Source organism: Trichechus manatus, unplaced genomic scaffold (genome assembly GCF_000243295.1).
Source record: "Trichechus manatus latirostris isolate Lorelei unplaced genomic scaffold, TriManLat1.0 scaffold00035, whole genome shotgun sequence".
NCBI classification, from domain to species: Eukaryota; Metazoa; Chordata; class Mammalia; order Sirenia; family Trichechidae; genus Trichechus; species Trichechus manatus.
This window is the reverse complement of record NW_004443971.1, coordinates 9471999-9483343: the sequence shown is the minus strand read 5'-3', so window position 1 is coordinate 9483343 and position 11345 is coordinate 9471999. Positions and strand designations below refer to the sequence as shown.

General features: G+C 45.7%; 1 protein-coding gene across 2 annotated transcripts in view; it reads right to left on the bottom strand.

Moving 5' to 3' along the window:
• Positions 1-10181, bottom strand: part of RAB7B (RAB7B, member RAS oncogene family) — a 21869-nt gene extending 11688 nt beyond the window's left edge. For both annotated transcript variants that reach the window (XM_004375216.2, XM_012555260.2), the window contains exons 1-3: positions 10129-10181; positions 9497-9623; positions 8594-8809 (exon numbers count right to left, since the gene is read on the bottom strand). In XM_004375216.2, coding sequence (XP_004375273.1) covers positions 8594-8809; positions 9497-9623; positions 10129-10181 — 396 coding nt within the window. The remainder of the gene's footprint in view (positions 1-8593; positions 8810-9496; positions 9624-10128) is intronic.
• Between the last annotated feature and the right edge of the window lie 1164 nt (positions 10182-11345).

Genomic DNA, 11345 nt, shown 5'->3' with positions numbered 1-11345 from the left:
TCTTCATCAGTAAGTGCTTCAAGTCCTCTTCACTTTCAGCAAGCAAGGTTGTGTTATCTGCATATGACAGGTTGTTAATGAGTCTTCCTCCAATCCTGATGCTGGATTTTTCTTCATATAGTCCATCTTCTCGGATTATCTGATCAGCATACAGACTGAATAAGTATGGTGAAAGGATACAACCATGACGCACACCTTTCCTGACTTTAAACCACGCAGTATCCCCTTGTTCTGTTCGAACAACTGCCTCTTGATCTATGTAGAGGTTCCACATGAGCACAATTAAGTGTTCTGGAATTCCCATTCTTCACAATGTTACCCATAATCTATTATGATCCACACAGTCGAATGCCTTTGCATAGTCAACAAAACAAAGGTAAACATCTTTCTGGTATTCTCTGCTTTCAGCCAGGATCCACCTCACATTAGCAATGATATCTCTCGTTTCACGTCCTCTTCTGAATCCTGCTTGAATTTCTGGCAATTTCCTGTCGATGTACTGCTGCAACCACTTTTGAATGATCTTTGGCAAAATTTTAATTGCATGTGATATTAATGATATTGTTCCATAATTTCCACATTCTGTTGGATCACTTTTCTTTGCAATGCCTACGAATATGGATCTCTTCCATTCGGCTGGCCAGGTAGCTGTCTTCCAAATTTCTTGGCATAGAAGAATGAGCACTTCCAGTGCTGCATCTGTTTGCTGAAACATCTCAGTTGATACTCTGTCAATTCCTGGAGCCTTTTGTTTTTGCCAATGCCTTCAGTGCAGCTTGGACTTCTCCTTCAGTACCATCGGTTCTTGATCATGTGATCATTACAGCCTAGAAAACCCTATTGGGCAGTTGTAATCCGTCACATGTGCTTGCTATGAGTCAAAACATAATAACATAATGTAACAACTTAACAACAATCCTCTCAATAACCCTGTGAGGTGGGTGTTATTAGCTCCACTTTATAGATTGAGGCTCAGAGAGGTTCAGTGACTGCCGTAGGTCACACAGCTGGGAAAAAGCAGAGCTTGGATGCAACTCTAACTCAATGCTCCCATGGCTCTGAGCTGCCCCCTGCAGGGCACTGCATAAGAACTGTGTCTCTTCCTGTACTGTGGGCTCCCTGAGCTCAGGGTCAGGACTTCTTAGCTCCTGGCCTGGCCCACAGGAGGCATGCAGAACAGGCTGATGAATACTTGCACACGGCCATCACAGTTTGGGAAGGTTGAACTGGAAAATACTCTGGCGGCTCTCTGGGTCACTTTTAAAGACAATTGGCACCACTGAAACTGATTTCTTGTGAATTCTTCTGGGGAGGGGGAAATGACAATATATTAAGCATTTGAGGTCCCTGGTACTTTATAACCATTATTTCACTTTATTTAAGGAAATTCAGGTCTTTTTCATGGAGAAAGATCCATTCTGCTCTCCCCAGCATCAGTGTGACGTCAGGCAGAGGGAGCTCAGAGACTGCCCTCGCCATACTCTCTCACCCTCCTGCAGCCTCCTGGACTAGTCTTAACGGGATTAAAGACGCTGTCCCTGCCCTTTGGTCCCTTCCCTGGCCTCACAAGGGCAGCGGGGCCCAGTGCCTCATGGCTTCCTCTCACAATGCCGCTGTTGTCCACCAACAGTATGTTGGCTTTGTGAGACTCGCCACCTACAACGGGTGGGTGAAGACTGGGGCCAGTGAAGCAGTCTGCCCTGTGGGGAGCTCAGATGACACCCCGCCTTTAACCCCCAGACTCTGCCTGGTCAGTCTCCAGGGAGCTGCTGAACTTGAGGAAAATCCCCAGGTCCTGTTTTTGGCCTCTGGCCTCTAAGGTCTTCGTCCCTTTGTGTAGAGACCCCAGAATTTGCCAGGAGTACTCCCTCCTGTGGAGCATAGATGCCCAAGACCTGATGAGCAACCAAGAAACCTCGCAATTTGGGGAAAATCCTGACCGATTTGGCGACAGAATCAAGGATGGCTGGGCTGCTAATTATTAGTGCCTTCACTACCAGTTGTGGAATTGACCCCACTTTTGGGGACCCCACATGTGCCAGAGTAGAACTGTGCTCCATGGGGGTTTTAGTGGCTGATTTTTCAGAAGTAGATTGCCAGGCCTTTCTTCTGAGGTGCCTCCAGGTGGATTTGAGCCTCCAGCCTTTCAGTTAGCAGCTGATAGTGTTAAACCCTTTGCACCACCCAGGGACTCCACTGTCCCCACTAAACCAAAAACCAAACCAAACCCGTTGCCGTCAAGTTGATTCCGACTCACAGCGACCCTACAGGACAGAGTAGAACTGCCCCATAAAGTTTCCAAGGAGCGTCTGGTGGATTTGAACTGCCAGTCTTTTGGTTAGCAGCTGCAGCTCTTAACTACTATGCCACCAGGGTTTCCATTGTCCTCACTAGTAATGTGCAAGTAATAATCATTAGAAATTAACACCATATACCTTGATAGTTGAATCCCTGGATGGTGCATACTGTTAACCTGCTGGCTGCTAACCGAAAGGTTGGAGGTTTGAGTCTACCCAGAAACACCTCAGAAGAAAGTTCTGGCAATATAACTCTGAAGAATCAGCTATTAAAAACTCTGAGGAGCACAGTTCTACTCTGACACACATGGGATCACCGTGAGTTAGAGTCGACTCAATGGCAACTGTTTTTTTAAATTATTATTTATACCTTGATAGCATCTTAGGAAGGCGCCTTGATGACACAGCAGTTAAGCACTTGGCTGCTAACCAAAAGGTCAGCGTTTCAAACCCACCAGCAGTCTATGGTAGTCTGCTTCCGTAACGATTTACAGCCTTGGAAACCCTATGGGGTAGTTCTATTCTGTCCTATAGGGTCGTTATGATCCGGAATTGATTCGACAGCAACGGGTTAGCATCTTCGGAGTCAGAGGGCTTCATGTCTTTTGAAGTCCTTGAGGGCAAAGACTGGCTTACACTTCTTATAGCTCCTTCTTATTTTATGTCCTGCTGTTCGCCCTTCTTCCCATCAGGAGCTGAGCATTTTCCCGGGCACACAGTTGGCGCTCAGGAGTTACAGTAAACATTGAGTGAAGAGAAAAGTAGTGGCTCTGCTTTTCCAGAAGGCAGGGAGATTCTTTATATTTCTTGGCAGAAGCCCAGATTGGTGCCAAGACTTGCCCAAGGTCACCAGGGCCTGCTGGTCTTGGCTGTCCCTTCCCTCCCACCAGGCAGTGACCTGGCCTGCCCTGGTGCCTGGTTATGACAGGCTGTTTATCTTATTTCCCCCCCACCCCATGTCTCTTTATAAGGAGTCCCTGGGTGGCACAAATGGTTAAGTGCTCAGTTACTAAACAAAAGCTTGGCAGTTCAAGTCCAGCCAGAAGTGCCTTGGAAGAAAGGCCTGGCGATCTACTTCTGAAACACAAGCCATTGAAAACCCTGTGGAGCAAAGTTCTACTCTGACACACATGAGGTTGTCAAGAGTCGGAGTTGACTCCACTGCAGTTTGCTGGTATCTCTTTACATGGAATGGGTGAATACAAACTCCAAAATATGAGTAGAGATTATGTTACAAATATCCCTTTCGCCTCTCAGTCATCCTCAGAAAGCTGGCCTGGGAAGAAACCGATCCAGGCTGCATTTTTCACTTTTCTCCTCCAATTCCAGCTATGTTTTCAAAATGTTTAAAATGATCTTAGGCTTAGACTCTAGAAAAAACTCAGAGTGTGGTATCTGGCAACATGGGGAGTATGAAAATTTTGGAAGTGTTACTTCCTTCTATTAATTTCATTTTTGGTTGACAAAAAACTATTAATATTTTACTTTTCCTGTTACAGTTTTATTCATTCCTCAGAGGCCAAGTGTTTGACAAAATTAGCCCAGTTTGCATCATTTTATCTATAAAGCTTTTTTATGTTATATGTATTTAGAATGATCAATTATATAAATGTTGAAATTAGCATGTCAAATAAATCTGCTAAACCATTACAAAAAATGACAAAGAATATTTTCAGAAAATGTGATCTCAGCATTATGAATCAGTGGTAAGCTAGAAATTACTCAACTGAGCGTAGAGCAAAGAATTTAAATATTAGTGAGTAAAATTTTTGTAACATAGATACTAGCAAGTCTGCTATTTCTAATAAACTAACTTTTGTTTTGCCTGTTACTACCTTCTGTAGCAGGAGTGCAGTCCCTGGGTGGTGCAAATGGTCAACGCGCTTTGCAACTGAAAGGCTGGTGGTTCAAGTCCACCCTGAGGTGCCTCGGAAGAAAGGCCTGGTGATCTATTTACGAAAGATCAGCCATTGAAAACCTAACGGAGCACAATTCTACTCTGACACACAGGAGGTCACCATGAGTCAGAATCGACTCAATGGCATTTTTTTTTTTTTTTTTTTTTTTTTTACTGGTAGCAGCAGTAGGGATTTTTAAAAAGCTGTTAGGTCAGTGATTTCTGTAAAAACATTCTATCAGTATATTTTTTAACGGGTGTTTTCTTTTTGTTAACTAGGAAAAACTCCGTCTGCTTTGTAGGCATCCTTTCCTTTAGCCCTCTAGTAACCTCATGAAGCCCAGGTTCTGGTCTCGATTTCACAGGTGAGGAAACTGGAGCTGGCTCAAGGACAAGCAGCCAGTAAATGGGGAAGCGTGGATGCGAGCCCGGCTCTGTCTGGCTCCAGAGAAGGCGTTCCTTTGCCGGCCACTCAAATCTGTGTAGGTGAGACCGTGCCTCCCGCCCCGCCCCCTCCGCGCCCAGAATGCACTGCCTCTTACCTGTTGTTGTCTGCCAAAGTTGAGTCCATTCCGACTCAGAGCGACCCTACAGGGCAGGGTAGAACTATTCCATAGTATTTCCTAGGCTGTAATCTTCACAGGAGCAGATTGCCAGGTCTTTTCTCTTGCAGAGTGGCTGGTGGGTTTGAACCGCCGACCTTTCAGTTAGCGGCCAAGCACTTAAGGGTTGTGCCACCAAGGATCCTCTGTCTCAGCTAGTCTTCACCATTTCCTCACACGCATCCAGGTACTGGCAGAAGTCTCTGCTAGGTCTGGCGCCAGAGAGGGCTTGTGCTTAAGCAGGACATTTGAGGGCAGCCACTTCTCCGCCTCACCTCTGGGCTTGTTGATCCTGGGTCCCTGAATTAGAATTAAAGTCACTCTGCTCTCCCCCATTCAGTCACCCCTCTCCACTTTCCTAGCCTCATTTCACGATGGCTTAGTACCTCCTCACCTGTGCTTCTCCTGCTCTACCTTCCTCCAGACCCTTTCCCTGCACCCTCCTTGTTAAAGCTCCTGCAACCTCCCAGCCCCCAGGCTACTCTCTTCACCTCTCTGTCTTGGCTGAACCGTGGCTTTCCCTGGGGTCACCATTCTTCCTACTATCCTCTCCAACCAAAAAAAAAAAAAAAAAACCAAAAACCAAACCCGTTGCCAAATTCCAACTCATAGCGACCCTATAGGACAGAGTAGAACTGCCTCATAGGGTTTCCAAGGAGCGGCTGGTGGATTCGAACTGCCGACCTTTTGGTTAGCAGCCGAGCTCTTAACCACTGTCCACCAGGACCCTCTATCCTCTCCAGTGGGGGTTGTTTCCACGCCCCACTCCCCACAGATCCCAGAGACGGGTTTGGGGCTTGCCTGGTACTTCACTGCTTCTTCCAACTTTTTTTTTTTCTTCCCCTCTCTGTAAAACAAAACTCATCCTCCCTGAGGCTTGGATGGGACCCCACCACCGCTTCCAGCCATCACCAGCACTTCTCATCACGCTAAAGGCCTCCTCTTTCACTGATACCTTGAATCTGGGGAGGCTCACTCTCCATCTTCTCACACAGCCTCCACCTCTCACAGTAGCCTCAGAATTCCTTCCTCTCTAACAATCTGAGTCCTCTCCACTACAGCCACCTCCCTCTTCCCAGGGCCAGACTCAGGATCTTGTCATCACCTGACCTGTGCCCTCTCTAAAATCTTACCCCTAGTTTCCCACTCTGTGACCACAGCTCCCTTTCCCTCCAACTGCCTCATACCCTCACTCCCTCTGCCCTGTTCTTCTTCAACCTCTGACACCTCAGCCCCATGGCCCTCCAACCCTCTCCTGGTCTCTCCTCTTTATCTCATGGTTTCTTAGTGCCCTCACAGCTGTCCTTCTGTGTTCTTCTCTGGAGAAACCTTAGTCCCAGATCCCTTGTTCCTGACTTTTCCCCCATGCAAGACTGTTGGAGAAAAACTCATACAGGCTCCATCTCAAATTCAGGGTCTCCTCCTTCAGCTGAGCCCTTAATGTCACCTATCAATTTCTATCCTTGTTTGTAATTAGATCCATCACCTGTTTCCTCTCTCTCTCAAGAACAACTGGTAAACCTTCACCATGACTCTTAAGTCTCCTATTTGGTTCCCTCCCTCTTGACAGAAGACGGTGCCTCTCATTTCATTGAGAAAAAGACAGGCTCTCAGTCTCCAACTCCCTTGACTTCCTACCCCATAACCTGCAGACACATGAAACAGGACGCTAAAACAGAAGTTCTGACTGGGGCACTACAATTCAATACACACCAGCTATGAAGTGAGTTAGGAGACAGGGCACGCCCTAATTTTGCACATTTCTAAAGGTTCATGGCCAAGAACCTGTTAGATGACCTAAAACCCATAGCAAGGACATAAAATGATTGAAAAGGAGGAGTAGAGAGGATTTCTTTGGAGAGAGTTGTGTTGTAGGTACCCTCCCCCTGGGGGGGATAAGGCTTCACCTTTAGCCAAAAGAGAGCTTCAAGAAGGTCACTTGGAAAGATTAACACATGTCCTGGGGTTTGGTGGACGCAGTGGACTGGTATCTGACACATACCTAAGGTAAAAGGCAATAGGGCAGAGAGAGAGAACAGATTGTACCGGAGCTACTCTTGCCCCTACAGTGGAGCCGAATGTATGAGTTAGCCTCATGACTGAGATGTGGTTTCAACAAAGTGACAGGTGGCCTGGAGTTGTTGTAAATCCCTTCAAGAGGACAGCCTGGAGGAAGGAGGTGACCCCACTGGGGTGGGCGACAGCTGAAAAATTAAGGGCTGAGGAGGCAGAGGCCAACTGGAGGAAATCTTCCCACTGGAGGGTTCTTAAGGACACAATGGAGTGATTCCCAGAAAAAACAGCTTGAAACACCTGCCAGACCCAGAGAATGTAAAACTCTCTTATGAAAGTTCCAGTCAAATAAGTATTTTTCTGCTCTCTGACGTCTTCTTTTTCTTTCTTCTTCAACCCTGACAGAGTTAGAAACCAGTATCCAGATAAGGGGAGAAGGTATGGACACATAAGGTTGGCAATGAGATTCAAAGGACCATACTTTCCTTCCTAGCTAGACCATAGGATTCTCACCTGTAGCAGGTCTCAGTGGAAGAAAGGGAGAATGCCTTGCCTTGACCTTGAATGAACTTGGGAGTTTGATTATTATATGAGACTGGATTATAGAATTGACACTGGGTTTGCAAACTGAAGTGGCCAGAGAACTGATAACTCCTAGATGTCTATTCCTGACAGATTTCTTCTTTGAAGTTTTATTCTCAGATATTCTAAAACTTGCTGGACATCTTCAACCAGCTGTTCTACAAGTTTCTTAAATTGAACATGTCCAAACCAAACTCATTTCTTTCTCTCTGAACAGGAGATTCTCCTTTCTATGAGTGGTAGCTCAGTTGGAAGCACCATTATCCACCCATCCATCATCCATCCATCCATCTACCCACTGACCCATCCATCCATCCATCCAACTATCCATTCATCCATCCATGTCAAATGATGCCTCAGTTCTCCTATCACTTTTCTCTATTTGCATTATTGTGAAAATGTAGTTCAGACATGATAATTTAGTTCTCCAGTACTGTTCTCTGTTGGAAACACTAAGAAAGCTCTTTTTGGTGTCACTTGGGCTTTATTTGGCACAAGAGTATGTTTTACAAATTAAATCTACTTCTATATTTTCTCATTAGCAGGCAATGATTAACTAGCTCTACTCAATGCCACTATAGTGGTAAGCACCTACACAGTGAGGTCGAGGTCACTGGAATCATGGAGCCGACTTATCAAGTGTTAGCCAGATGTTCTAAAATATGCTTATGATAATAATCATAAAAAAAGATTATTATTTCCCCAGAAATCCTGCTGATCGTAAAATTTGTAAGTGTAGACTCTCTACCTGATCCTAGGTAGAAATGCTATTCTACAGGATAATTCAAACTCCACTGAGATCCGACCCCTGCCTATATCTGATACCTTAACTCCTCCACTCTCTGTCACTAGACAAAATTGCTTTCAGTTCTCAGCTCACATTATGCTGTTTCTTGACTTTGCTCATGCTGTTTCTTCATCCTAGAACCTATCTCCTCTAGGAAGCCCTTTTTTATGTTCTGGGCTAAGGTAGAAGCCCCTTCACTGTGGTCCTCAAACACTCAAGGCATGTCCTTATTATTGCATTTACAATATTGTCTTATAATTGTCTTTTAAAATGTCTGTCTCCACCACTACGCTGTGAGATTCTTGAAGTAAGGGCTATGCCTGATTTAGCTCTGTATGTATAGGACCTAACACAATGCCTGGCACATAGTAGATGCTCATAATGTTTTTTGAATGAATGAATGAGTGAACGGTACCTGTCGGTCTGCCAGGTCGATCTTGTTCCCCAGCACCACTATGGGGTAGGACTGTTCCATTGGGATGGTCTTGGCCAGAACGTCGCCCCGCCAAGTATCCAAGGCTTCAAAGGACTCCAAGTCAGTGACATCAAAGGTTAGGATACAGCCGTCAGAGCCTTTGTAGAATGTGGACACCATGGAGCGGAACCGCTCCTGACCACCCGTGTCCCAGATCTGAAGGGGAAGAGAGGCCGCCCAAGGGGGCCATGATGAGTGGCTCAACTAGGTCATCTTTTATCTAAGCTTCCTTTTCTTGGTAGAAAGCCCTGGTACAGATGCATGTGGTCCTTTGCATACACGGTCATCTTGCATACACTATAACACTGCTGCAGTGACATTTGACGTCCTGAGAGTACTTTCACACCAAGCTCTCATTTTTCCCTGTATCATCAGGACAGGGATTGTTATTCCTACCTGATAGATTAGGAAATTTGGACGTTGGGAGTGACTTGCCCAAGGCCAACTGCCATATTTGCCAGGGAACCCAAGACTAGGAGTGAGCTCCTCAACTCCTGAATTAGTGCTCTGCCCTCAGACCAGGGACTAGCTAAGTTTTTTCTGAAAAGGACCATATAGTAAATATTTTAGACTTTGCAGGCAGTCTGTGTTGTAATTACTCAACTTTGCCATTGGAGTGTGAAAGTAGCCACAGCAATAAGTAAAAAAATGGGTGTGGCTGTGTTCCAATAAAACTTTATTTATGAAAATAGGCATTGGGATGCATTTGAGCCGGGAGCTGCAGTTTGCCAACCCCTATTCTAGACCATCCGAGTTCCTGGGGCACATTGCTGTATGAGTGGCTGTCCAGGGAGTGTGGGGCAATTTTCAGGTGTATGTAATGGGGAAGGGAGGGCTGCTCACCTGTAGTTTCAAAGTTGTATCATCTAGTATGATAATCTTGGAGAGGATGCTGGCCCCCAGCGTGGTCTGGTAGTCCTCATAAAACGTCTTGTGCACATACTGGTGAAGGAGAGAGGTCTTTCCCACACTGAGAAAAGAAAACAAACAGATACACTGTGAACACATGTGTGCATGCACACACACATAACACACACACATCGTCCTCAAAATCTTTCCATGCTCCTCTCATTGCCGCCTCTCCCTGAGATTCTGCATTTCTAATCTTTGTGATCCATGGACCATACTTTGAATAACAAGGAACTAGGGAGTAGTTTCTAGAAGTAGGGGCCAGTTAAACAGAGCAGAGTGTTGGAGAGAGCTGAGTGCTCTGCATGAAGTAGGAGGGCAGGTAGATGCCAATAAGCAACTTGCCTAACTCCCACAGTTAGTTATTGTGGAGCTGGGACGACAAACCATGTCTCGATGCCAATCTTTTCCTCCAGCCAAGCTCCCTTCTTAGGGTGGGATGTTCTTGGTGGTGCCACCCTGAATCAGGAAGGAACTTGCGAGGCGGGAATACATCCAGGAGGTCTCACCACCCTTGGGCTGGAGGCTGCTTCCCAATCCCTAACCCTGAGCTGAGCTTGGCTTACCCCAGGGCTCCGATGATGATTAGCTTCAGGTCTACCTTCTTCTTAGGATTCATGAAGGGACCTCAGAGCCTGCAGAGAAACAGAAGTCATCACATGCTGCCTACAGTCCCCTGTGGCCATTGTCACCGAAGCTGGCCCCTGCTTTTCCCTTCTCAGATGTGCAGATCACTCTCCTCGGATTTGGGTGGAGGAGGGTGGGGTTGTTCTTCAAAAGAGGCAGATGACTCAGCAACCCTCACACACTCTCTCCCTCACTTCCCCTGGGAGCCCCCGCAAGGCTGGTAGGGTGGTGACCCCATAGAAGAGGCACATCTCTCACCCTTTAGGCCCACCCACCCTGTTCTCTGATGCAGCCTGGAGTGCCAAGAAGCAGGGCTGGGATTAAACAGAAGCCTCACAGACAGTGAAGCCTGGAGCCAGGGATGGAGGGCAGTGCAGAAGAGGAGACGGGAAGGCAGGACAAGGGCTCCATTGTCAAGACAGCCACAAGGCTTTGGGTGGAAGAGCGCCTCTCCCCCAGCTGGAGGTGTCGGTGCAATTGCGGAATCAAAAGGCTCTTCTCTAATGCAGCTGGTGGGAGGGTGATTGGTTCATGGTTTCTGAAAAGCTACTTGGCACCAAGTGTTGAGAGCCTTAAAAATGTCCTTGTGCTCCATTTCTAGGAATTTGTCCCAAGGAAATAATCCAAAATGCGGGCAAAGACTTGTGTTCATGAATGTTTATTCACAGTATTGTTTATATGCATCCAACAATAAAAAGTGGCTAAATAAATTATGAACTATTAAGCAGCCATTAAAATGCACTTTCTTTAGCATATGATGATAATATGAGAAAATGCTAATGGCATAGGATAGAAGTGAAAAACAGGTGATACTAAACTGTACATACCATAGAGCCCCATATACTGAAGTGAATATACATGTGAATGTGTGTGTATATTTCCTAAGGGCTTTGATATATTTAGATTAAATAATATTTTATATTATATTAAATATAAATATATTATTTATATTTTTAAATAAAAGAGAAAGGTCAACAGATTTTTAGCAAATTCCCTTCTGCCTCATTCTTTTCCTCTTCAACTTGAACAACTATAAAAAAAATACTTTTCAATTTTTCCAGAAGAATGTGCATTCAGTCTGATCTTACCAAAAACCAAACCCATTGCCATCAAGTTGATTCCAACTCATAGCGACCCCACAGGACGGGGTAGAACT